The sequence below is a fragment of the Oreochromis aureus genome, linkage group 13, assembly GCF_013358895.1.
Source record: "Oreochromis aureus strain Israel breed Guangdong linkage group 13, ZZ_aureus, whole genome shotgun sequence".
Taxonomy (NCBI): Eukaryota; Metazoa; Chordata; class Actinopteri; order Cichliformes; family Cichlidae; genus Oreochromis; species Oreochromis aureus.
Window position 1 is genome coordinate 28,319,564 of NC_052954.1, and position 27,590 is coordinate 28,347,153.

The 27,590-nt window shown below is 39.1% G+C and overlaps 1 protein-coding gene across 2 annotated transcripts; it reads left to right on the forward strand.

Moving 5' to 3' along the window:
• Positions 1-1,159: 1,159 nt before the first annotated feature.
• On the forward strand, positions 1,160-26,712 carry wipf1b (WAS/WASL interacting protein family, member 1b). Of its 2 annotated transcripts, XM_031743908.2 has the most exons (10): positions 1,160-1,326; positions 7,835-7,942; positions 19,569-19,677; positions 20,564-20,693; positions 20,863-21,015; positions 21,103-21,874; positions 22,875-22,975; positions 23,139-23,315; positions 23,823-23,936; positions 24,758-26,712. In XM_031743908.2, exons 3-10 carry the CDS (start codon positions 19,615-19,617, stop codon positions 24,808-24,810), a joined length of 1,563 nt encoding a protein of 520 aa, XP_031599768.2. In that variant the 5' UTR covers positions 1,160-1,326; positions 7,835-7,942; positions 19,569-19,614; the 3' UTR covers positions 24,811-26,712. The 2 variants fall into 2 exon arrangements, with proteins under 2 accessions (XP_031599768.2, XP_031599769.2); XM_031743909.2 differs by lacking the exon at positions 7,835-7,942.
• Positions 26,713-27,590: the final 878 nt, after the last annotated feature.

A 27,590-nucleotide genomic window follows, 5' to 3' on the forward strand; every position in this document is an offset into this window, starting at 1 on the left:
TCATCTGAAAATGAAATGGCATGAACAGAAAAGGATCATTATAGGTCTATGTAGATGTGAAAGATGGCGATAAAAATAACATTTGTGGGGAGAAAAGCTTTTAAACCATAAAGCATTTTTTAGTGTTTCACTGGCAGTTCTTTATACCGTTTATGTCCAAGTGATCACTAAAATTGAAGTTCATTTAGGTAATGCTGAACAAGTAATTACTTGGAGGTGTTCCAAGAGGGCTGCCAAGTCGAAATACTTGCTTCTAGAAGAGGTTTAGATTTGCTCAGTCAGTTTAAGAGGAGAGCTGGTTATCTACCAGTCAGAAGGTCAGTGGTTTGATCCCTGGCTCCTTCAATCCATAAACTGGTTTTGAGGCAAGATACTGCACCCCAAACCTTTCCTGATGTATCCCTCGGACTGCCAGCGTGTACATGATTGTATGAAAAGATGACTGTGGCTTCTAGAAAAGGCTGCTATTAAGTACAGTTCCTTTAATTTGTTACCTGGTTGAATAGCTAAGGGGCTGCTTCCAGGAGCTTTGAATAGGAAGACAAGGGGGGACCAAGAACAAGGCAGGACACCCAACAGGAAAACAAAATGTTTGATCAGTGATTTTAGAAAGCATGGAAAACATTGCATATTATTTTGTGCATCATTTGCAGGCCTGTGCAGCCATATAGATGCTAAAACATGAAAAGGGTTACATATCAATTTGTAAAGAATAGCTGTTTTCCAAAGTGGCAAACAAAGTATTTAGACATTGAAGAATATGTCAAAATTCTACTGAAATAGCATAATAGTACTGATTCTTCTAAAAATAAAATATATAAAAGCCAAAAACACGTAAAATAAAAGTACTATTTATGCATACAAATGCATTTTTGTTACCTGTAGCCATTCTCTTTACAGTATTTTGGCAAAGTCAGCTGCACCTACAATCCTTTTCAGGTCGGGCCAGTGCCACCACATGCCTTCCCCTCTGGACACACACCTACATCTTAATATTTACTGGTAACACTACCGAGGTTATTATAGTTTTTTATGATTAAATGTCTCATGTCTTTATGGTCCCATTTAGCTAAACTAAATTTTCCACACAGTCACTGTGATCATGAAACTACTTCCTCATGTAGCTCTCCTTCAGCAGTCTTTGCTCAACCCACTGTGCACAAGGCTCTGGAGGAGGCGAGTGTGGCAGGGCTGTCTGTCTGCCTGCCAGCCAGCCCTCTGCAGACTTCAGGATTGGCTGCACAGCGGTCCTCAACATCAACCATAGTGTGTTGACGGTCGATGGAAGATTACATCGGCCGCGGACAGCATTTCGGTCTTACAGAGGTAAGATAAGCAAACATTGTCTTAAGTTTCGTTGAAGTTTTGCTTTTGTGTGATTGTGTGGAGAAAAAAAAAGCTTCACTGAAGCGGAAACCGTGGCAGACGAGTTCGCTGTAGAAGCAGAAAGAAGGAGAAATTGTGCTTTCCGAAAGCAGCTGGGAATGATTTGAGCAGAGATGGAAACAACTGTTTATTTCAAGATCAGAAGAGTAGTTCACACGCTTAAAATACCACTTTATGGCACTTGCAGGGATCCGGCTGGGACTTTGGGCACAGGCCAGCGTTTTTTTTCTTCATCCCACCCACAAATAGTGCTCAGTGTTTTCTGATAAAACTTCCGTTTTTTTCATAGATCATGAAGATGTAGCTCGTCTCTCTTACAGTCAAGCTACACACAAGGCATGCGTTTCGTGTTGCGTAATTGTAGAGCTGCAGAGCGAGCAGAAACAGGCGTGCGGGGACGGGCTGCAGTGTTGAGTTTTATTTTCAAAGAGCCTTATAAAAAGCAGGGACCACTTGTGGCCACACACACACACACAAATGCACTTGACTACAGCTGCGGAGAAGAGATATTAGGCTGAAAGCGTAGAACGTGAGTTTGTGTGCGTCCACAACCTGTTTGGCAAGCAGTATCTCTGCATGCACTTACACAGACAGATTCATAAGTCCGAGCTAGTACTGTAAACATTTAGTTTATAAGGCTACTTACTTTGAATGGAGGAATTCAGAGCAAACAAATGGCGACAACACATTAATCAAATGGGGAACAGAGTACTGCTTCCCTTCTCTCTGCAAGGCCTGGAGAGTCACCTTCACAGTTTAGCAGCCACTTTATCTGACATTTCTTAGCTCCAGTCTGACTTGTATGGCTTTATCAGTAGTTTAAATCAGTTGACTTTTTTCTTTCTTTCCACTGTGTAGCTTTTCTTGATATTGTGTAATATCTCACCTGTTACTGTTGTTCAAAAAACTTCACGTTTTGGTGCCTGGGTAGATAACCTTTTTTCAGATATGGGAAGTCAGCGAGCATGCTGGTATAATTCAGGCCTAGGTTAAAAGGAACACATGTAAATTAACCAAGTATATGTTCTTCCCTATTAAGTGTATTTAGAGTCTCAATGGGAAGGAAACACATTTCCTTCTGAATGGTGTGAAATTGACTTGAATTCAGTTTTCCGTGCTGAAGCACTACTGAAATGCTATATGTGCATTTGTCAATATGTGGCCACTTCTTATTTCTTATATCCTCAGTTTAAGTGTATTAATTCACCAAACCTCATGCTTTGTCCCAGACCTCTCTCATTTTATGTAATTAATTGCATAATGTATTCAGAGCATTAGTGCACCATTAGCTCCAGGGATGATGATCCAGTGTGATCTGTGCATTTCATCAAAGCAATGTCTAGGAGGACAGAAGAATAGAGTAGGCTGTAAGTATCTGGGATCTTAATGACTCATTTTATTAAAAAAAAATAAAAATAAATGCCTCTTTTAGAGGGGATGATTTTGTTGTGTTGTTCCTGGAACTATGGCACCTATAGAGATTTGTTTCTTCCATTAGAAAGTTTTGTTCATTTAAGATTATTAGAGACGCTTTTAAACTGAAACCATTACCATACAAGCACTCATTGAGCTTTGTTCCATCCTCAGTAAGAGGCAGGCTTTATTGCTCATAAGTAGAGCCTCTTAAAAATCTGCAATGAAGTCAAGTATCCTTAACTGGGAAATGGACTGTATTCCTGTAATGACCTTTAACTGAGGACAGTTTAGAGCACTTTACATTTACCCATGCTGCAAGAGCGCCTGTATCAGCTACTGGGCTAATTTTTGGGTACATTGTGGGGGCTCAGGGTTAGGATTACGTGTCTTGACCTTTAGTATCTTGCTGAAGGTCACTTGACTGTGTGAGTGAGGATGACTACAAGTGGTGCTTTTTGGGATCCTGAAACTTGAAAAAAATCCACTACTTTCACATCAGTGCCGTCACATCAGCTTTGATTTGACCTTTTCAAGCTTTGTCTACTAAGCGGCCTAATAAGGTAGCTGTGTGTAAATATGTGGTGTTCCTGTGTAACCTTATTCTGGACTGAACCTGTTACTTATCTGGCTTACAACCAGCAAAAAGAGCAGCACTGTATAGAAAGTTTTGTTCTACTTTATGTCCGGGTTTCATTAAAATCTTTTGAGGTTTTGGTCATTGCACAACAGAGGGCAGCCTCATGAATGTGCTCATATCGCCCCCGGTTGTATTTCATTCATGTGCCTCGTCACAGAACTAGTATTAGCTCAGAGTTCTCTTCATTCCACAGTGCACAGTGGGCTGAACCCAGCATCAGTTAGGAAGTGAGGAGCTTCCATTTCTGTCATCTCCTAAAATAGCTCAGAAAAGACATGTTCTAAGAAACATCATACCATTTCCTTCTGTGAAGGCTATGATGTGAAAAGAATTGCACCGCTGTTCAGATGTAGAATAGGCTGCATTTGTGTAGCATGTGTGGGTAGTAGTAAAAACAAAATACTTGTTTTTTTGTGCTCCGCTCGGTTTCCTGTGTAAAGCATGTGATTCTGGCATCACTGTGTCCATCCACTACTGAAATTCATCACCATGTGCTTCATGTGCCGTTAATGTAACCAACCAAAGCTTTAAACAGTCACAGTCACAAATGAAACAATGATTTATGTGGTCAGGAAATGCCAGAGTGGTTAAATTCCAATGCTTGATTAGTATTCCTCCAATTCAATGTCACTGTGTCTATTCATTCTGGTACTGTACATTTGTCCCAACTGCATATCAATCATGTGGATAATTATTTTAACTTAACAGATGTACAAGTTAAAGTGTTTCTTCAAATAAGCATTAGCTGTTGTATATTTTCCGATGTCTTTTTCACACTTTAAGTGACACATTTAAGTGACACAATTGTGTCATCTCTGCTTAACCTAAACTATGTGAGTCATATGCGGTCTGATGTGTGATCACAAAGCATCTAAAGTGACTGAGTGGCCTGCAGGCAAGCTCCACTAATACTCATGTGACTGTGACATACAGCGAAGGATGAGTCCTCTTCTCTTCTCTTCTCTTCTCTTCTCTTCTCTTCTCTTCTCTTCTCTTCTCTTCTCTTCTCTTCTCTTCTCTTCTCTTCTCTTCTCTTCTCTTCTCTTCAGCCTAATGAGTCTAATAACAGTGTTTGATGTTTGCATTATATTAATACCATATTTGAGGTTGTGTGTTGAGATGCAAAGAAATCAATAAGCATTTGAACCCAATGACATTCCTTCCTGAACTCTGTTGAGACAGTGACCCCTCTACAGAAGCCTGCACCATGAAGCAGGATTAGGGGTTTGGAGGACTAACCCTGAGCTTGGTCGTAGTAACTCATGCTCTGGAGCAGGTTATGTGTGCATTCGCCAATTACTTCTCTGGAAAATAGTGTCAAAGATAGTCAGAGAATCTCAAGTTAAACACCTTCAAAATTCTTTGTCTTTGTCCAATTAGCATCTTTATTCTCCTCTACCTTGTTTAAAGCAATTTCATAGTTGTAAAAGGCTTAAAAAAGCAATATTATCCTAAAACAAAGAACCTAAGGCTTGCTACGTGTTTAGTGTATATACATTTTGTAGGTAAGCCTACTTAGCGGTTTGAATTCCATTTTTGTATTCGCTCTTCAACAGTTCCTCTCTGTTCTTTCACATGCAAGTCTGGTGGTGTTGAACTAAGTTCAAACTGTCTTACATGCCACAGGAATACCCTTTATTATCTATGCAATTGTGTCCCGTGTCTTGATGGTGGGATCATAATGGTGATAGGTCTATCAGCTGACACATCTTTTTCTTAGTTTTCCTTCTTTTCTTTAAATAATCTTTACTTTTTATATATTAGTCTTCCAGTCTTCTCAAAGCAATATAGACTGCAAGCCACACTCGCACTTTTCCTATCACATAGACTTATATGCTGCTGTTTTAGTACCAGCACCTGCCTTTATTGTGTTCAACCTCTTTCTAATTTTGTCATATTACAGTTTTACAACTGAAACTTTTTTTTAAATCCCTCTCTGCAACATATAGACTTATCCATGTTTGAACTGGTGATGCACTGCCAACATCTCCCCTTACATATATAAGCGCTGATACCTCAGTTGGGAAACCCTGGGTTGACTTACTGAGTTGTGTTACCATTAAGCCTGACAAAAGAAGTATAAATGAACCTAGATAAATGTTTCCAAAGATAAGGAAAATATATCCTGGGTATGGTGAACTTGCTTTATAGTACATGCTCTAGGTGTGGTTGTGATGTCAATGGTAACAAAGAGGAAATACTGAGACACAACTCCACTCAGACTGTGAATCTGATAGGGCTGAAAATGCTCGAGACACAACAAGAGTGCCTGCTGTGGTTTTGAAGACTACAGAGATGGTGTGTAACCTTTTCAAACTCTTAGTACAGTATATTACAGCAGCACTTGTGTATATATAGAAATCTGACATTTAAGTTAATTTAAAATTTGACATGCCACAACAAATACATCAGCATTTCAGGTAGAAGCTTGTGGAAATTTTGGCATATGGAGTCATCCACTTGCTGTTACGAGCTAGACAAAAAGATTGATAGCTCTCTCATATCTGTTAGTTTAAGATCAAGCTACAACCAGCAGCTACTTAGCTTAGTACGGAGTGGAAACAGGGAAACGGTTATCTTTGCTTTGTCATAACAGAACTCGCCCACAAACACCTGACTAACGAAAACGTGTCATGGTATGAAACAGTGCAGACAGCCCCTGTTCTATAGGGAGGTATAAGAACAAAAATGTGACTCTGTTCCTTTAAAGATGCACTTTCCTAGATTATTTTTGAGATTTACTACAGTTGCAGCCTAAACTGCTGATTCCGCAGTGACAAAACGCTGCAACATGATGTAATGGGAAAACATCTCAGACATTGTGTTGGTGCATAGCAAAAAACTACCCGTGCATTTCAGCAAATGGAAAAAAGTCACACGCTGAAACATACTTAATACTTAATCTCTGGATTGGAAGCTTTAACACTGTTTAATTTTAGCAGGATCTGTGCAGAATGAGTAAACATACACTAATACACACTGCATGCTAAAGTATTGTAATGTAAATCACCATGCTATTGCCAGGGATGCATTTAAGCAGGGCTAGAAAACATGGAAGGATTTTGCTGTTGATCTCTTAAAGGTTAATGTTCTTGTGTGTTTCAGAGTGTTTCGAGGATATATGGAGGGATGTTTGTTTTTTGAATGCTTGCTTCATTCTCAGTCATTTATCAGTCCCATTACCTGCAATGACTGTGTTTAAATCTGTGTTTGCTTTGTTTGGGTGAGTGATGATTTAACAGAATAGGCATTTCTTTGATGGATTAGCCAGTTGCATCAGTATCCGTTAAGGGAAACAGTGGCCTTTTATATGGTTAACTGAGGTAACTACCCAGACGTGTTTTTCCCCTCACTGGAGACTCGATTCTGGTAAAGAAAAACAGCTGAGTACACGAGAATAAGCCAAGGTGTCTCCTTAAGACGCTGCTCTGTTGCTGTAGTTGGATGGAAAGCGGAGACATGAGGGAGAGTATTGAAGTGCAGCTGACGATGGCTTGGCAGACTGCCTCTGACTGTGTGGTGAAGCAGGAAGTTTGACACTGAGAGCACAGGAAGCGTCTGCTGTGGAGCTATGCTAACCTTTTTGTCCAGCCACATTATGGACTGGAATCAATCAATTCACTTTCAGTTAAATAACAGCTGTACTTGATATTCTGTCAATAAAAACAGCCACCTTTAGAAGCTTGGAGCTTAAACAGTCGCACAAAATAACACTGCCTTTCTATGTAAAGAAGTATCGGAATCTGGTTGTGCAGGACGGTCACTGCTACCAAATAGGTCATCACATCTCATAAACTGAGTGAAGAGCGAGGGAGCGCTAATTCCTCTTCTCTGAGGTTTCACCTTTTTTTATAGTCGCTGTTTGTTTCACACACAGTGTGCAGATGATCTTTACTTAAAAAGAATGTCCTTAAATACAGTAGTTCATCAGCATTGCATTGTTTTAAAGTTTTAAAAGTATAATACATTATATATACCATTACTTCTAAAAACTATAAAGGACCAGTTGTTGTGCTAGATTATATAACAAAAAATAAATTAGCATATTTCCTCTTATTTAGTGGATTTTGCTGCCTCAGTGTACGATTGGATTCTAATGATATTGCTGGACTCCAACCTGGATGAATAACCTCCAAAGATGTCAGATATTTACTGGATTTCTATTCGCCCAGACTTCTTTTTAAACTCCAGCTCCCCTCCCCCTCCACCAGGTGGGGAACTGAAAAGAGGAAGTTGTGCACGCTGCATGTATGCTCTGTATGTGTTTAAGAGGGACTTCTCTGAATATGTGATATGCAACTTTAGAGGAAGTGGAATCAAGAAGTCCTACTCGGTAATGAATGTGTGTTGAAGACTTTTAGATGCTACTAATCTTCCGTTTTTTCCCGTTTTCAGCTGTATGTGGCTGCTGTTCGCATTTTGCCTTTTTATGAGGAATGAACTAAGGTGCTTTTTCTACTGTCTACTGAATATACTGCTGATTCTTCTATGGACACAGATTGAGTAAGTACATTCACTTCTATGTTCTTTCCACTGTTTTGCATCACATTTAAAAAAAAAAAAAGACTCTTAATCAGCCTGAGGTCTGTTCTTAGCCTGGTGGCCCCTTTTTGGAGCAGCTTAGTTGAAGTTAGGAGCAAATAATTTTTTAGCTCATATGTTGAGGAAGTTTTGAGGGCAAAGCCCAGTCTTGGTTAAAGCCAACTGAGCATCCGTTGAAATTCATTTCCTGGATGTTTTCAGTAATGTGAAAGTACATTGCATTGAGAAACTAGATAAAACAAATACATTAGGTAATGAATGCTGACCTTTTACAACATAACACTCAAAGTTTAGGGTCTTCAAAAGCAATTAGATGGATAAATATAACATATTGACTTCCTGGAGTTTTTAAGCCCACTAAGCAGACTTGCTATATTGTACCTGGTAATGATCTCTCTGGGCCCCATTTAGCTCTAGCTTATTGTGGTCTTTCGCTGTCTTAAGCCTGGTCTTCACCATAACGGGTGACTTACTTAGTATGCTGCAGATTCAGCATACCAGATCTATTTCTTCGCCCTGAGAAGCTCTTTATTTGGTTTGGATTTATGTTTAAGAATATCATGCTTAACAAGGATATGAGTTTTGATGCATTTAACTGAATCTGAGCACAAAGAATGTGCCTATTTGTGTTTAAAACAGCAGTACAACAACACAGTAGTTCAGCTGGCAATAATTATTAAGGCAATAGCATAACACAAACACCACCAATATGCAGTCACATGCTTTCCATGCTATTCTCCGGTGTATTTTTTGCATTAGTCTTATTTTGTTTCAGCTCATTGAGCTGTGTCTCAGGAGTCTATATTTGTATTTGCAAACTGCAAATGGGCCTTTCTGCTCTTTGAGGATTAATGATTATTGTGAGTTTGAATTCACAGTAATCCTCAAAATTCTAACAAAAGATAGATATGCATGCCTACATCTTAGATTATCATTATTATTATTCTTGATTTTTTTTTTTTGCACCATGTAGCTTGACAGTCAATTCAGTATGTTGTACAAGAATATTATATATAATAACATAATGTTTCTCCGACTTCCTGTTATAGTTTCTAACCTATGTTGTTAGAAAGTATCCAACTGTTTTGGAGTTTCATCTTCTCTTGTGACATGCTGCTGCCCACGAAACAGCATCTTAGGACTCTATATAGCCTTGAGACGACTGTTTCAACTTGGCACTACATAAATAAAATTGAAACTCAAACATAATAACTACATGTCCAGTTACTTTGAAAGCCCTTGCAATCTGGCTGTTGTGTTAAAAGAGGTCTTTGAATAACCAACTCTGTGGGTAGTTATAGAATGTACCATCAATTTAAACAACATCAGTACAGTCCTTTTAATTTAAAAATTTAGAATTATCCTTCAACCTGCTTCAGAAAAAACACACATAATGAATCTTAAAAAAAAAATCTTTGAATGGTAGACAAAGTCAAGGTAAACATATTGTTTTTTTGTAGGAAGTGGTATAGGTATGGAGGAAAACCAGAAAAAATGGTAAAAGTGGTTAGAAATCACATCACGTCGCTGAGTGGTTTCATATGCCTGTCCAGTCTATATTTGTCTTATTTGAATTTTGTGCAATAACCTTTTTTCCTTTTCTGCTTAAATGTTGTCTGTCCATATTTCAATGCACGTAAGGGGAAAAACACAAATCCACAATACTTACAATAAAGTTTTTTGAAGAAAAATTTAGGTGGTTTTTTTTTGTGTTTTTTCGGTGGAGGAAGACACATTCCCATCATGAAATATTTTCAGCTTTTAATTCTATATTGGAGAAACGTCTGAGAGGTAAAATTACCCTGCTCAGTCGAAGACTAAAACAACAGCAATGGAACCACATCTGTCACATACAGCTGGTGTGTGTGTGAGCGGGTGTGTGTATGTGAACACACCACAGGATGTTAGCTTAGCCACTCAGCACTGTTCCTGCTTAGTGTCAGACACATTTATTACTACCCTGGGCTTCTTGTAAAGTGTATAAAATTACAGTTTTCCTGCAGCTTGTGTTTAAATCACCTCAGATTTGGATGTTTTTGGAATTGGCATCAGATTTTTTTGTTTGATTTCCAATGCATGAAGATGTTAAAAGAGTACTTTATAGTTATAGAGTTAAAATTTTTGAATTACACAAAATGTGTCTGATTTGTCTTATCGTTTATGGTAACTTAACACTCACTAGTGAGCCTGCTTGCAGCTTGGGTGGAGTTGAATGAAAAGTGATGGCAGGTTTCCTCTTAATGATAAGCCCGCTTCCACCCAACATGACCCCTTTGAAATTATTACACACGCCTATACTGACAAACAGCTTTGTAAAAAATAGTTTATACACAGTCTTCCACATTTCTTTACTTCCATATGAATGTAGAATCAATCTTTGGAAAAGTTACTATTTTGGCCATTTATCTGCACGTAAGCAAAATGTTGAAGTCAGTTCGAGATATGGTTTTTGCCATAAAATTAGCTTTTATTTATGTTTTATTTTTTTGCCTGTCCCTGTGTGGGATTGTCAATAATTGTCAATGCCATTTCCATAGAGAAGCACTGTCCACCCTCCATAATGCATGCAGGCATAATGCATGGCGCAAACGCAAAAAACACAACAGCTCTTATCAACATTACAGATGGAGAGAAACACACACTGGGGAGTTCATTTCCCACGTGCAGGGAAAGAATAACATGTATGTAATAGCAGCGTGGGAGCCTCGTTCACATACAGTGATGAATGACTTTTGGCTCACGGTAACGGTGAATACAAGTGGAAGGATACCAGAATACCAGCTATATTATCAAGTCATTAAATGGTCCTTGTTCTTTTTTACTTGTTTCTTTTTGTCTTTGTGCTAACGTGTTTATCCTTGTATATGTGTAAAACCGAAGTGCGATTTGTGGAAAGAAAAAAAATAACAAAAGGGGGGCGGATTTTTTTTTTTTTCCCCGCACAAGAAACTAATTCGCGAACCACAGCGTTCCTGTATGCTCTGAAGCCTGATAGTGTTTGTTACTGTTGTGAATCTAACATTTGTGAACTTTAAATATTCAAGTTTAGAGCTTAAAAATAAAATCACAGCATTTACAATATTGTGATATATTTTTTTAATATGCAAAATATTCTAAATGTCATATATTTCTTTTCAGACATTCACAATCGCATGCAATAATACAAATGTTTTAAGATGCCAGAATTAAATTTCCCTTCCACTTAGCTTTTTGGCTATTTGTGCCATTTAACTTTAACGGTGAATATGAAATAATGTCAAAATACGGGAGTGCAAATTTCTAAGCTCCATAAGAAAACACTCGGCTTTGATGATGGACTTTCTGGCTTTCATGTGAAGCATGTCGTGTCACCCCTGTTTTACCCAGAAAGGGAAAGAAGCGATTCTATTCTATTAACTGAGAACAGTAGTAGACTTCTGAAGTCTAATAGTTAATGTGTTAATGTATGTGAATGTGATTCACTCTATAATGTTATTTTACAGCGCTACGGAGCACAGGCTTTAACTGTAAATGATGCAGTGAATCACAGTCATATTAGGGTTAATCTTGCCAAACAGAAGTGTGGCTGCTCCTTTGTATCTGCCCATCACAGCTGGCGCTTCATCGCTTACGAACCCAACAACGTGTGCATGTTAACGTTTTTTCAGAGACATTCTTTAGAGCAAGAGATTTCAACTTTGGGATATCACAAACAGCAGCCCCGAGGTATAACGGCTATTTAACAAGTTGAAATGAAAAGCTGCAGATCTTATCTTTGTAGAGAATTATAGCTGATCAGGCATATTTTAGACTCAGCAGTCTCTTTGAAAGCAGAAATATTTTTTGGAATTTTTGTGACGTTCCTATTAAATTTGACACTCTGAATCCTTTTAATTTCCTCTTTTCATTAGATAGCTTTCATGTTGAAACGGCAACACTGTAATGGCGGTATAATAAAAAGTCCAAATGGAATGGGAGTTGGATGGTCCAGTATATGCAGTGCCATCTCTTCTGTTTATGGACCACAAGCACTCAAAATCAATTTCTAATTGTATTGTGGTTTGCGATGTAGACTATTTCAAGATATAGTGCTAAAAATCAGAGAGTTTGTGGGGGTGGTGAGTTTTATTCCTACGAGCCGTAATAAATATTTTTGCAAAGGCTGTAGCATGTAGACTGGGGGGTCTGCCCATCCATCTTCACAAAACAGACAGAGGTACGATCCCTTTGCTTTCTCTCTTTATGAATAGACACTTCTCACTAAATTCAAAGAGGTTAGAGACGCGAGCATGTATGTCAATTTGTGTGGTCATGCACATGTGCACAAGTGTGTATGCACGTGAGTCACGTGTGTTGGTTCAATGCGGAGATGCCAACATGAAAGTATAATGGGGCTGATTAAATTTAATGTGTTAGTGACTGGCATTCAGTTACCGATAACTCATTGCAGCAACCCCAGCCAGTTGTGCCTTGGGGCAATAGGCTACCAAAATGTGATGTTTCCATTTTAGGGAGCCTTCAGTCGGTGAAATGCATCAAGTCAGCGAGTCACCAATCAACCAAATGTGGAGATCTTAACAAAAGAACAAACCTTGTTCTTCTTCAGGGTAGAAGTCACAAAGTCTGTGCTTTGTAACATGAATTTGTGTATGTATGATTTTACTTAAGCAGTAAATCTAATGAGGATGTGGAGCACAGGGGGTTCAGTGGCAGGATGAAGAAGCCTTTTTATGACCATTTGTAAACTGAAGCATATGTTAGAGGTTGAGTCTGTGTCTTCATGGAGTCTCTTCAAAGTCCCTCAAATCTTCCTCCCTGTTTCTCCCTCTTTGCTCTGCTCTGTTTGTCAAAGGAACCATTGTGAATGCTTTCCTAATATTAGGCTATGTGTGAGTGAGCGAGAGAGAGAAGTTTTGTAGCGCATTTTACTATTTCATCACACAGGCCTGTTTCCTTTGGGGAAGTTGATGTCTTTTTGCACTTAGTCAGAGCTGTTTCAGCATTATTTAAAAATGCAGCTAGCACACAGCTCATAATGCAAATTAATTCTTTTTTTTGTTGTTGTCACTTTAAATAGTTTACATGCTCACTTTCAACTATATAAAACCAGGAAGGTGGTTTTGACCACAGCTCACTCCCTTGCCAACACATGAGAGTGGATGGATTGTGCATTGAGCACAATGACCTGTTGTCAGCAGTGAATGCACCCAACGTTTAACTGAACTCTTCAGATATCGCACCAACTGACATCACATGAACTCTGCACTAGGGAACTGGCAGGTGGAAAATCATTCAACTACGTCGGAAATTTGCATTCTCAAATGCATTCTGTCAGGTAATCAGGGTTCAATGCATGTGTGAAAAATGTCTTTGGTATCACTGACGCTCACTTACGTACTTCTATCTGCAGTTGTATCAGTGTAATTTCGTCACTGGTAGAGGAAATGAGTCGATACAGCAGTCTTGGTATTGGCAACTCAGCCATATTTGGAGAAAATTTACTACGGATAAAAGCAAGATCAGACATCCCTCGGTTGTTAGTCCTTTACTGATTACCAGGATATCATAAATTAACTTCTTACTTGCAATCTAATTTATCCTTGCACTATCTACTGTGATTTCAATGTTATTTTTTTCTTTATATAGCACGAAATCACAACAGCAGTCACCTCAATTGTAAGGCTAAGACCCTACAGTAATACACAGAAAAGGAATGCCTTAAAACAGCATTCTTTGTAATGTGTAGGAGGTCAATTAGGAGACTTTTCTAGCTTCAAAAAGAAATCTGTTGTATAAAAGTCTATAGAACAATGGGCTTCGGGGCTCACTCATGAGTTTCAACTCTTATTAAATAAAGCATAATGTTTATTCTATGCTTGCAGGCTGTATGAGCATAAAATTGCGCAGTTTGCCAGAAATTTAATAGTTTCTCAGTCTCATCCAACCCTCATCACATCCAAACGCCAAGATGGATGAGGCTTCACAGCAGGGCTTCACTAAGCACTAGTAGACATCATAGTTGTGTCTCTCTCATACAGTGTCGGGTGGTAACTTGAATTTAATAATGCTGTGGGGTTGTTTTTCTGGGGTTGGCCTGGGCCAGCTTCATCTTATCAAGACAATTTGGACAATTCTATGTTTCAAAATTTATGGGAGCAGTTTGTGGAAGGCCCTTTTCTGTTCAAGCATGCCTGTGCCCCGGTGCACAAAGCAAGGTCCCGAGAGGCATGGGCTGGGTGCCTTTAGGGACCTTAGTGTGGAAGAACTTCATTGGGTCGCACAGAGCGCTGACCTCAACCGCATCGTACACCTTTGGGATACATTAGATTGTAAGTCAGGCCCTGTTCTCCAACATCATTATCAGACCTCAAAATGCTTGGGAATTCTGGATGAATGGGTAAAAATTCCCACACACATACTCCAAAATCTTGCTGAAAGCCTACCCGGAAGAGTAACAGCCTTTATAACGGCAAAAGAGCCACTTATTTAAAGTGGATTGTCCTAAAAGGTTGTGCAGAAGTGTAGGTGGCTTCGTACTTTTGTCTATGTATAATTTCTATGATTATCATCTACTTGTACCAAAGTAGAAAGCGCAAGGATAAATTATATTGCAAGTATCATGATATAATGCTTGTTTTCAAAGCCAAATACATTGCTACTGTAATGGAAAAACTAGTTTAATACAAATATAAGTCATTAACTAACACGTTAGTTTCTCCTGTTTATCAGTGTTGACAGAGCTACTCTGTGATCACAGAGGTTAGGTAAGCTGGGGGCACAGCAGGCAAGAGGTATTTCACAATCTTCAAAAACACCACACGCGAACTGATAAATTATATAACGATATAAATGGTATACATGGAATCTTTCAACTCTGTCGTTTTTGGAACAGAAATATTTAGGAATTGGCGAACATCTTTGTGCACTCATAATGAAAGAACACTGAATTTTCTTCTAAATCCTCTCTTTACTCTTCACTGAATCTATATTCTTATTTCTGTTAAATATGACTAAAGAATGTATGAAAGGAATTGCAAATGAGAAGTTTCCAGTTTCTGAGTGACTTAATTACTTGAGGTGGTGTGATATACAAGCCCTGACACTGATGCATGTTTACGGTACATGCTGTCCTCTTTTTACTCTGTTCTCACTCAGTGTTCTATCTTTTGTTTTTGCAGCATTTACAGGCTTTTCCTCGCTCTATATTGAGAAATAAGTGCCTAATGCTTCAACTTCTTATTAATAATCATGTTGAATATTATGATTAGGCGCATTGTTTTTTTGCTATAAACATGTTCTTTTGTCCCTGTAACTGATATATAGTTGTTATAATGGACGTAAATTTGTATGACATTTGCTGTATCCCTATCACAACCCCAGTATGAGATGGGGATACTTTTTGAAGGCCCATGTATGCCTTAAAATAAGATTTGTGTTGCTAGCTTTAGTAAGCAGACAAAATCTAAACTTCACTTTTCACTGTTTTGAGACACTGAGAGCGACAAAGGATACAAGAACCAGTGAGATTGGGCGATAGGTAAAGGGTATTGAGTGAAACTGGCCGAGACTGAGAAAAGAAGGCTGATAGTTCATGCAAGGGTAAAAATGAAGGCACAAAAAAGAAGGAACATGGGGGTTATAAACACATGCAGGGTGTGTGTGTGTGGAGTTGGGGTGTGGGGTGGTGATTCACAGTTGAGAGAAAGAAAATGAGGTAGGAGAATATCAAAATGATGCGTGGCTGCGATGTAGAGGCATCAGATGGCAACCGGATGGCTGCGGTGCTCGAGGCGCATCGTGACTTCCTGTTTGTCAGCAGCATACAGGAAGTAAGAGGCCCCTTGAGGATGGTCTTTTTTTATGTGTGCAAATAAAAATGAAGTGAGACCGCGAGGTGTGTATTTTTGTGAGATGAAACGGTTGACATGGATAAATACAAGTGAAAGTTAGTCAACACGGTTAAATGCCTTTTGCCTACTGTACATAGCCTCGCCTAACCTCTGTGATTAGAGTAGTTATGTCGACACTGGTAAACAGACAGAACCAATGAGTTTGTTTGTTATTTGCATTCAAACTAGTTTGCCATTATGATAGAAATGGATTAGGCTTAGAAAATAAATATTATATTATTTCTGTATTCATCTTTGGAGTAAATCAGTAATCACAATTCTGCCTTTTTGATTGCTTCATGGCTTTTTTTACATCAACCTTTTTTATCAAATGGGTCATTTAAACTATCCGTTCAGATATCGACTCAGAAGTCTTGTGCATTTTCAGTTTATTTGGGGAAGTGCCAAATGTGAGTGACGCACTGGCTTTCTGACACTTTTCTGACACCATTTTCTCTGCTAGTAAACAAGTCTTACTCTTTACAGCAATCTTAGAATCCTTTTTTCAAAGGGCGAAATGTGACTGATGACATGGCCACTTGCATTGGTGTGGTGTTCTAGATACATTGCATTACAGACAGGGATTGCATTGATTTGCCTCATCGATGAGAGTTTACATTCAAGAGATCCAATTGAAAAGAACTTTTAAAACTTAAGCACATAATGATGGAGCCATTCAAGATCCAGCTCATTATTTTTGTTATTTTCTTTGCCATCATCATGACACAGTCACTGTTATACAAACAGACAACTGTACTGAACATTTCTATCTGACTTAACTCTTGAAATGCAGGCAAACCAGTATACTGACATGGGTACATGTCAGCGGTCACATAAAATAATCTTAGATTCAGGTAGATACATTGGTATCTTGTGATAGGTTAAGAAAAACTGAATCTCTCCCTCATGAAAAACAACGCATAGTGGATGCTTGGTCAGATGATAAAAGCAAATGAAGTGTAGCAAGTTCATAGTTCTGCCTGATGTTAGAACAGAAAGCTGCCACTGCACAGCTTCTTGGACATGAGAATCAGTGGTCTGCAGTTGTTTGTACATCAGCCATGTTCAGTTTGTCATTAAGCTGCATGCATTCACTATTCACGTACTGTTTTTCTTTCCCCTATTTTCTTCTCAGTGGAAAAGGGCAATGGTAATGAGAATAATAGCAGCTAATACATTATCACAGTCACAGGATGGTGTGTTAATCATCAGTATTTTATTATAAGCATTATTAACACTTGGACTTCCCATTGGCATTTACACAGAATGAGCCCTTGTAACATTGTCCTCTGGCTTTGTAAAAATAAACTCTTTATATCGATTTACAACACTTTTTCAAGCTGTGGTTACAGGAACTGAACACTCAAGTTCCTTAGTGATGAAACATTTACTGTCAGTTTGCCGTTGTATGTAAGATCGATATCAACTGATTTGTTGTTATGACCTGTTACTCCTCATATTTCTGGAAAAACATTTTTCCTTCTTGAGCGATCTTGTCTCTGTCCTTTACTTTCAGTTCCTCCAAGAATTCAACATAGCATAAATACATGACATTATAGTGCAAATGGTGACACATTTTCCAGTCAGAACCACTTTTATTAGTAATGTTTAGTCAAAAAAAGACTCGACTAAAGAGGAAGTCATATCATAGAGAGCCTTTGCTGCTGTCTTTGCAGTTACTGGACTCCCCCCACTGATTTGTACAGCAGGCTAAAACCCAAGTGCAGCTCAGATGTAGTGAACAAGCACCACCATGATAAATGATTGTGATGTTCTGTGATCCCTGCCAGTCAAACAAAGTAACCTACAGTTTTTTGTTTTTGTTTTTTTTTGTATTCTGAATATTTTCAGACTTCTCACCAGATTTAAGGAAATGAAAGTAACTTTCTTTAGCCACTGTTTTTTGTGTGCAAAAAAAATAGAAGCATGCACTTCAGTGCAGTCAACTCATAGTATCTACTGTACTTGTCATTAGATGAACTACAGCTTGAAATACTGTGAAAAGGATTTCCTTGTGGTATTTTTCTCTTCCGTTAAACAGTTATTAGCATCCATATGTAGTCCTATTAATCGCTGCTAGTCTGTGGATGACAGAGATTTTGCTAGAGAAATGATCATCAGAGTGTGCTTTTGCTGTCTGGCATGAACATAATGAGAACTGTTACTTCCACCCCAACATTTGTAGTTAAACCTTTTGGTTTGTAGAAACTAGTTGAGGAAGTCAGAGAGTAACACAATAACACAACACAATACTATCACATCAAAGCTATTTATAATGGTGCTATCACAGTACTGCGTTCCCGTGATATTTGAAACACGAAACAGATCTACACACACAAGCCACACTATTAGGTACACCTCGCTACGTATTATATAGTTGTGGCAAATTTGTCAGATGCGCATCCAAGATGCAAATCTCCTGTTCCACAACATCCCAAAGGTGCACTATTGGATTGAGATCTGATGACTGTCAAAGACATTTGAATACAGTGAACTCACTGCCATATTCAAGAAGTCAGTCTGAGATTATTTGAAATGTGTCATCCTGCTGGACGCAGCCATCAGTGGCTGGATGGACAATAGCAGGGCGGCTGTGAAGTTTAAACAATGCTCAGTTGCTACTAAGGGGCTGAATTGTACCACCAACCTGAACCACTGGTCAGATTGGATCCATGCTTTCATATTGGTTAAATTCTGACTCTACCATTTGAATGTCATGGCAGAAATTAAGACTCATCAGACTAGGCAACTTTTTTCCGATATTCTTTCGTGCAATTTTGATGAATTCGTATGAATCCTTAGTTTCCTCTTTTTAGCTGACCTGAGTGGCAACAGGCGTGGCCTTCTAGCCCATGTGCTTCAAGGCTTGCTGTTAATTTAAAGATCCTCTTCTGCTTACCCTGGTTTGTAAAGAGTTCTTATTTGAGTTACTGTTGCTCTCGTATCAGCTCAAAGCAGTCTGGCCCTGGCATCAAGAAGGCATTTTCTCCCAGAGGACTGCTGCTCACTGGAAACTTTCTCTTTAGGACCATTCTCTATAAACTCTAGAGACGGTTGTGTGGGAAAGTCATAGTAGTTCATAGGTTTCTGAAATACTCAGACCAACAGGTCTTGGACCAACTGCCATGTCAAATTCAAAGTCACTTAAATCACCTTTCTCCCTCAATCTGATGCTTCGTTTGAACTTCAGCTGGTCATCTTTATCATGTCTACATGCCTTAATGCTTCGAGTTGCTGCCATGTGATTGGCTGATTAGATTTTTATGTTAATGGGCAGTTGAACATGTGTACCTAACAAATTGGCGAGTAAGTGTATCACAAAAACTGTATAAGTGAAGGAGAAAAAAAAAGTCCCTAAAAAGGCAAAAAGCAATGGTAATCATTACATTGTGATGTCATCAGCATACAGCGTTTGTGTCACTATCTCTGTGATTCAGTTGTGTTTGCCGTCTGCCATTTTCCCACTTCTTTCTCAGTAAATTTGCTTAACTTCACTTTACTCCACCATCCTGTGGTGGAGTCATGAATAATATAGTCATCGGAAAAGCTTTTTATTGATAAACAAATTGTAAGAGGAAACACAAATGTATTGCAGTGCAAGCATCCTGCCTCATCCCTAATGCTTTAAGAATCCAGTCTGCTGTTTAAGAGGTCAAAACATAATTCAGCATCAGCTTGTTTTCCCTGTTTTTCAAGAATGTCTGTGATCTGTCCTCCAGGGTGCGGCATCCAGTGCAGATAGAGTAAAACAGAGGAAAGCAGAAGATGCCAGGACCACCTCCGCCACCACCACCTCCAGCAGCTCCCCCTCCTCCTACTTTTGCTCTTGTGAGTTTTTGTTTTAATTTATCTCTACATCAAGCCAGATCTGTTGCTCTGTTCTACTGAGATAGAGACATCTTGTGGCTATATAATGTCATAACAAGTCTTTTGTTTGTTATTTTTCATTCATAGTTTCATCTACATGGCCTGTCAAGTTTAAGTAATTTAAGAAAATGTGTTTTCTGTTTATCCATCTCTCTATAGAATGCTATAAAATAATGTAGTGTTGAAAAGCTTGCTCTAGAAATCTGAAAGCTTACAATTTACTAGTTATGATTAAATGACAATATTTTAATCACATCCTCAATGTAATATATTGACCTTACCTCTTTGAGCATTTAATAGCAACAGTATTTTCACCGTTTCACACTGAAGAATATAAAGTGTTTTTTATTATTTGAAAGAAAAATGCCATTTAATTTCCAGAAATTAGTCTTTTGTGACAGACGAAAAGACCTCCCACTTTGAGGCATTTGACTGGTTGAAGTCATGGCAGATAGCAATCAGCAGTGATGTGACCTGCAGAAAACGGGCAGTGTAATTTCTGCCAAGAATTTGAAGGGAAAAGAAAGCTTAAATATGTGTTGAACACTGGGTAATAATGAACGTTATCATCCTTTGCTGAGTTGCGTTGTCCAGTAATATCTGAAAAAGAACTGTCATATCTGCAGTGCAGGCATGTTCAAAACAACAATGTTAGATGTATTGTAAATCCCTTAATCAAAAATATATCAAAATAAGTTGTAACCTTGATTTTAACCTCTAACATTTTGCTTTAATGTTAGTTTAATTATATATTTTTTCTAAGTAAGCATAACTAATTACAATTAAATGTGTTTCTCAATTTGCTAGTGACTTCCCAACGCTGACAGTATTTGTGTGTCTTTTTCAGGCCAACACAGAAAAGCCGAATCTAAGCCGTTCAGAGCAGCATGGAAGGAGTGCTCTTTTGTCTGATATTGGTAAAGGAGCCAGACTAAAGAAAACTGTTACAAATGACCGCAGTGCACCCGTGTTTGACAGTAAGTCATTTCAGTGACTATTTCAGTTATGATTGCAAAGGGGAAATAATGGGAGTTAGTCATATTAACTTATTTACTCATTACTTGTGACTAATATGATTCAGTAATGAATGTCCTCCACATGTCGCAAGAATGATTAACTCACTATTTGTTTTGTTTTTTCTATCAGAACCCAAGGGAGGAGGAGGAGGTGGGGGAGGAGGAGGCGGGGGAGGAGGAGGAGGAGGAGGTGGTGGTGGTGGTGGGGCTCCTGCTGGTTTAGGAGGCCTGTTTGCGGGTGGGATGCCAAAACTGAGATCTGCAGCAAACAGAGACTCCAGTGGTAAAAAATGATACAAAATAATGACAAACAACGAAGCAGATTTTTGTGCAATCTCGTAGTTCATTTTTCCGTTTTGTTCTCTGTCAGACTCGGGACCCAGCCGAGGACCCATTCTCCCACCTGGAGGCCGATCCGGTGGCCCAAGCCCTTTTGGTGGTGGTGGCCCAAGCCCTTTTGGTGGTGGTGGCCCAAGCCCTTTTGGTGGTGGTGGAAGCCCTGGCGGCCCACCTAGACTTCCAGGAGCCCCTGCTGGTGGCCGTAGCAGTGCCCCTGATCTTCCCAAGGGCCGCCCAGGTTTTCCATCCAGGCAAGACTCTCCAGGAGGTGCTCCTCCTCCCGTACCCAACACACCTCGACCTGCTCAGTCCTTCCCGTCTCGTGGGGGGCCATCTCCACCATCACTCCCCACAGGACCAAGGCCGGGCCATGGATCTCCATCTGGACCACCAAGCATTCCATCAGGGAGGCACGGCCCTCTTCCTCCGCCACCAGGAGGTTCCACACCAGGCCCTCGACCAAGCTTCTCCTCGCCTCCTCCTCCACCTTCAAATAGCAGCAGACCTCCCTTACCGCCTGCTCCAGGAGGGAGGCCCCCACTTCCTGATGATCGACCGCCACCACCACCTGCCCCTGGAGGACACCGACCATCGATGCCACGTGACATGCCACCTCCTCCTCCTTCAGTCAACTCCAAACCTTCTCCGTCTGTTGCTTCTTCCTCACCTTCTCGTCCCACACCTAGTGGGGGTGCACCTCCTCTTCCGCCAGGACGTCCAGGGCCTCCTTCCTTACCTCCCACCCCAGGAGGAGGCGATGACCCCTCACCTCGTCTACCCCAAAGAAACAGCTCGCTCAACAGGTACTGACAAAGTTTTATCTGATATGCCACCTGAAATCTGTTAAACCTTAATGGATGACTGCAAGAAATAAGAAATGCAGCAGTGCATTTCTTATCAGACACTGGGAGAGAATGTGAGCATGGTATCTACTTTGGTCGACATGTCAGAGTTTGCATAGATTCAAATCTAATAGCTGTTCTATGATGCTGCAGTTCACACTTCATGCAAAGGAACCAGTAGCTTCCTTAAAAAGGCCACTCACAGTTTGAAAACTTAAGTTGAATGTTGATAAAATCTTTTTTTTTTTCTCAAATTTAATCTGCCTTTAAACTAAGAGGTTTCTTAGTCTAGTCACAGTCTAACACAAACATACCACTAAGCAGTTACTTTAGCTTTGGAAGGTTCCTGTTGCTGTTGAGGTAGGAAACCTACTGTTAAATCAGGTGTTTGCTTTGCTATTAAACAGTAGGTAATAGTCCCAAACCACAAAATAAATGACAAACAGATAAAGCAAAATTAAGTACATAATAAAACAGCAAACTTGCAAGCTGCAAGGAAAAATAAAAATAAAGCTAAACTCCCTGTCCACACCAAAAAACACAAAATAATGTGTGTATTTATAAAAAAGTTAAGTCTGCCCCACCCCTCAGGTTTCATCTCTTAGCTAAACTCCACCTGGTGTCTGCTTACAACATCGGCTGATTTAACAGATGGCATTCAAACATTGCTAACTGTGGAGAACACAAGCAGAGGTGCACACAGCAACATCCAAGTTTGTTTAAGTAAAGTGGCAAAAGTGACTGGGGTGCAGATCTGAAAGCAGAGCGATTGGTACTTCATGCTCCATGAAGTTAAATCTGTATGTCGTATTTCAGATATGCAGTTTGATCCTCAAGGTTTTAAAGTAGTGTGCACAATGATTTACATTTCCTAGGGGATGTATGCTTTTTTTTTTTTTTTAAAAGTAGGGATACTGTAAAAAGGATTAACATAGATTAATATTACATTTATCTTCGCCAGCCATAGTCCAGCACCACCACCTACCCGGTCAGGACCTCTCCCTCCTCCACCAAATGAGAGACCACCGGCTCTCGGAAGGAACCAGTCATCAGTACGCTCGGGTAAAAAGGCGCTCACCTGTTAATTGAACTATAAATTACTGCTGCATTCAAATTTTATATTAGAGATATTTATGATATAGCATGCCCATTCACATAAAAAGTTACTGGATTTTACGCCACTTTGGAACATTTAACATCCTATTTTTTTTCTCCCCCTCCAAAGGCCCTCTACCTCCTCCACCTCCTGCAGGTCGACCTATGGGACGGCCAGGCCCAGAGCCCCCTCGTGGTGGACCTGGAGGCAGGCCTCCCCTTCCTCCTGACAGGCCGGGAACAGGAGGTGGGTTTCCTCCACCACCACCCATGGGGAATGGTTTCCAAAACCACAACCAGATACAAGGTGAGAGAAACCCTTAATATATCATTAAGGTTTATTTGAGTAGTCTATAAAAAAATTTCGCTACTTTATGGCAAGAAGATGGAAACATAAAGAGGAAAATAGCACTGAAGTATGTTGAGTCTGTTGAAGGAATAACAACAACATCTTAAAACCAGCACGCAAGTCCACGTGTACCAGTGGTTACTTTGCTAACAGATGAGGCTAACTCTGACTTCTAAAGGACTTTTTCAGACGATATACTTCAGCATTGTTTTTAAGACAAAGTCTGTTATGCTCAGTTATAGCAAAAGAACTCACTTACCTCCACTGGTGTTGTTTTTACTCCTTTAACCAAAGTAGTAAGATTGTAAAACAAGTGTTTACAGGGATCCATTTTTTTATTACATTTTTAGTCATGTTTCATGTAATTCTAAACAAATACAATATCCTTTATACATATTCTGTCATAAAGCTAAGTCATTCTGCTGGAGAAATTAACACTGACACCTTAATTCTTTCCGTTAATAGATGAGTGGGAGGGTCGGTTCAGTTTTCACCCAGTGTCAGACCTTCCTCCACCTGAGCCCTATGTGCAGTCCCAGAAGACCTACCCCAGTAAGCTTGGCAAAAGTGAAAGCAAAGGTGAGTTCTGCATCTACACTCAGCATCTTTAGATGATCTTCATGCAGTTTTCAATTTGCTTAGTGACCTGTTAAAGACACTAACAAACCAGTGCATAACATTGGATATTTTAGCATTACTTTGGACATGAGCCACTTGATCCACAGTCCTTTACAGCACAAAAACATCAGAAAAAGGAAAGAATACCATACCGAAAAAAGTGATGCTGATTATAACATTACAAATTAACGATATATTATTGATTTAATTTGTTCAATGTGAGATTACAATCAAAGCAAAGTAGTTTATCAGCATTCCTTTATGGTTTGTGAATTACTACTGATGACCTGACAGCTGACATTTTAGCTCCTCATTTCAGCCCAGGCCACGTTCTGGTTGTGTTTTTGGCCTACTACTACTAGCCTCAACATTAATTTCTCTCTCTTATAATCATCTGTAGTACTACTCCGAAATTTGACAGTAACTCCCATTTGACTCCCGACATCAAAGTCTGCTGTCCCTCCCAGTTCATTACTTTGTTTCTGTAATCTTCTTTTCAACAATCAATCAATGTCCCAACTGTAAAATGCCACAACATTCAGTTTAGTTCTGTTAAGTCTTTCTGGCTATATTCAGACTACACTACAATCTTTAAGCATTTGTGCACCATTAAATTAAAAATATTGAACTCACTAAAGGTTTTGGCTGATATTTACATTATATTGGTCCAAACTTCCACACAAGTGGGGAAACTGTTGATCTGGATTGTCAGACACTGCCATCTGGTGGAGGAAAACATGCGCTGTTACTTAAGAAAGCACTAACTTTCTGTGTCTTTGCAGGTTCTGGTAAAAAGGAAAGAGGAGCACCTCCTCTTCCACCTATACCCAGGTGAAGATAAGATGGAAACCAGCGCAACACTTGGAACTACCCCCTTTGTTTGTCTACCTGCCCTATTTGTCTTTTTTGTTGCGTTCATTGTGCTTTGACCTGCAGCATGTGGTTCATGTAAGAACTGCAACATGTAAGATGGACCTGAAATACAGTTGTCCAAAAAAAAGGACAAACTCAAAATGTGGAGTTTACATCATGTGCCTCTGTAACAGCAGAATGACACATTAAATGACCAAAGCATGTTTATATCTTGGTACACTTTGTCTAGGTTTACAACCATTCTGTTTTATTTGGGCGTCCTGAGTCATTGCTGCCTCATAAGCAACAGTGGTTTCATGACCCTTTATGCACATCGACTTTATTCCAATAACTTATTTAGTCTTTGCTTACGATGTTTGGATTGCATAAACTGCTTGCTAGATATCCCAGTCTTATCAACCAACCAGTTACTTTTGCAAAGGAATAGAACAGCATACTTGACAAATGTGGCATGTAGCACATGTGACTTTCTGGAACTATTTACGGATTAAAACAGATTAAAAAGCTTATGACTATATTGTAGTCCCATGATTTTCGTGTAGTAATAGTGCAAGGCTTCTTATGCAATCAGTCATCTTATACAAGTGTTGAAAAGCTGCAAGCTGTCATTTTATGAACCAGTGTTTCCCTAGTGCCTTTTCTATTCATGATTGTACTTAAGGCTACTTAAAGGAATTAGCTAGGGACACCTTTTGTGCCTTATGATGCTTATGCCTCATCTATTTGTTAAGTTGGAACACCTCTGGTGATGTCAGTGTTGAAACAGAAGCATTGACTGCCAGATCATTTAAAACAGAGGTTGTCAAAGTGGGGTTCAGGAACCTCAGGGAGTCCATGACTTAAAGGTCCACAAAATAATTTTCTTTAAAGAATGTGGTATGACTGAAAAGTGCATATGTATATACAGGGACCATTTGCGCAACTACAGAAAGCATCATTCCCACATTATCAATAAAACAGAACATCAGTACTATATCAGCGTGTCATACTTACATAGACCTAGACATTGAACCAAAGTGTAAAAGGCCTTAAATTCCAGGCTCCACTGCAGAAAACACATCAGGGGAAACATGAATGTCTAATTTGCCAAAGCCACGTGTGCCTTTGCAATGTGCATCTGTGTGTTTCTGTTGGAGCCACTGAATGGTACGGTTTTTTGTTTGTTTGTTTTTTACAGTTATGTGTGACATGAGCTTGCTTCTAATGTTTATGATTGAGGTGTTAAAAAATTTTTGTATGGGAATATGGCAACATAATTGAACTGATTTTTGTTTTGCTTTTTTGTTTTTGTTTCTGTTTTTTTTTTTTATAGCTCCCTTGACTTACTATGAAGGTCATGTGTTTGTATCAGTATGATTTCAACAACCAATATTGAATGATGGTATTATTTTAAGTTATGTTTAAGAACTGTGCAGTATTACGTGTTTGCTTCACAGAGCACTGCTTTAAAAAGTGTCCTGTATACATGATCCTTCATGTATCGATCATGTATACATGATGGATCATACATATACAGTACAGGTATGGATTGTGTATGATCCATATGTATGATACATGTATGGATTTTGACACTTACATGTCAAGGAGGAACTCTTAAAGACAATCATACACAAACTTATTTACTTTAAAAAAAATGCTTTATGTTCTTTGCTTGGGGGTGAAAATGGAGCGCTTCTATTGGGTTATGCATTGTAAGTAATTTGATATGACTGTACAATGATCATGTGATAAAATGGGAACGATGCACTGTAGTGGCAGGATCCAGATGAAGTGACTTTTTTGTATTACCAAATAAAAATATGCATCTTTTACATATTTGTGCAATAAAATCAGCCAATACATTGATCTGAGTGTGATCAAAGAAGGCATTGTCCGTTTTGTTGTTGTTGTTGTTTTGTTTGTGTCTTCTGCAACATAATTAGGCAGAAAAATTGTCTGTGCAACTTTCATTACCCAGCAGTATGACTGATTATTCTACCTCCCAGGCTCGATCTCGATCTTTTCTTGAGCTGCAGAAGTTGGGAGTTGTCTCACGCATTTTGCTCCTTTGGCATAATTTATCCCTGCTTGATGTGGCGTATCACAGAAATCACAGTGTAACGTTTATAGAAACCCACCCTGCTGAATTAGAGTTCAAAAATCCCACATTATGAAACTAAAATATAAGAACTGTTTTGCAAGTATAACATAAGTCTGACAATCCATTTTTTTTCTTTCAATTTTCAAATGTCATTATGTAATTATTTTTAGTTAGATGAAATTATGTCAGTAAACTGCGTCTCCCCCTTAACATGACAGTCACTTCCCTTGGTGATATTGAATCCATACCCCTGATGTAAACTGGATGGATTTTCATCTCCCCGTCTTCTTCCCCTTATTTTTACCCCTCCTTCCTCTGAACTGATTTATGGTTTCCCATCATTTCAATTACATAAAGTCTTCTTCACGTTACTTTAGTAAGTATATAACTTCTGTGACTACATACCAGTTCAGATAATATCTTCCTTATTGAAATCCAACAGTTTTCCTTGCGCAGGCTCAGTCATACCTCCTCACATTTGTTCAGTATCATCAAGTAAAGGATTTATTCACTAATTGCGTAAACCGTAATGGTATGTTTATAAAATCATCACCTCTGGAACTTATTATCTTTATTTGAGGCACTGTTTGTTTTTTCACAGAAAACGTGCAACAAACGTTTAGAGCTGATAAACGACGAAAATAGCAATTTTTACACACTTT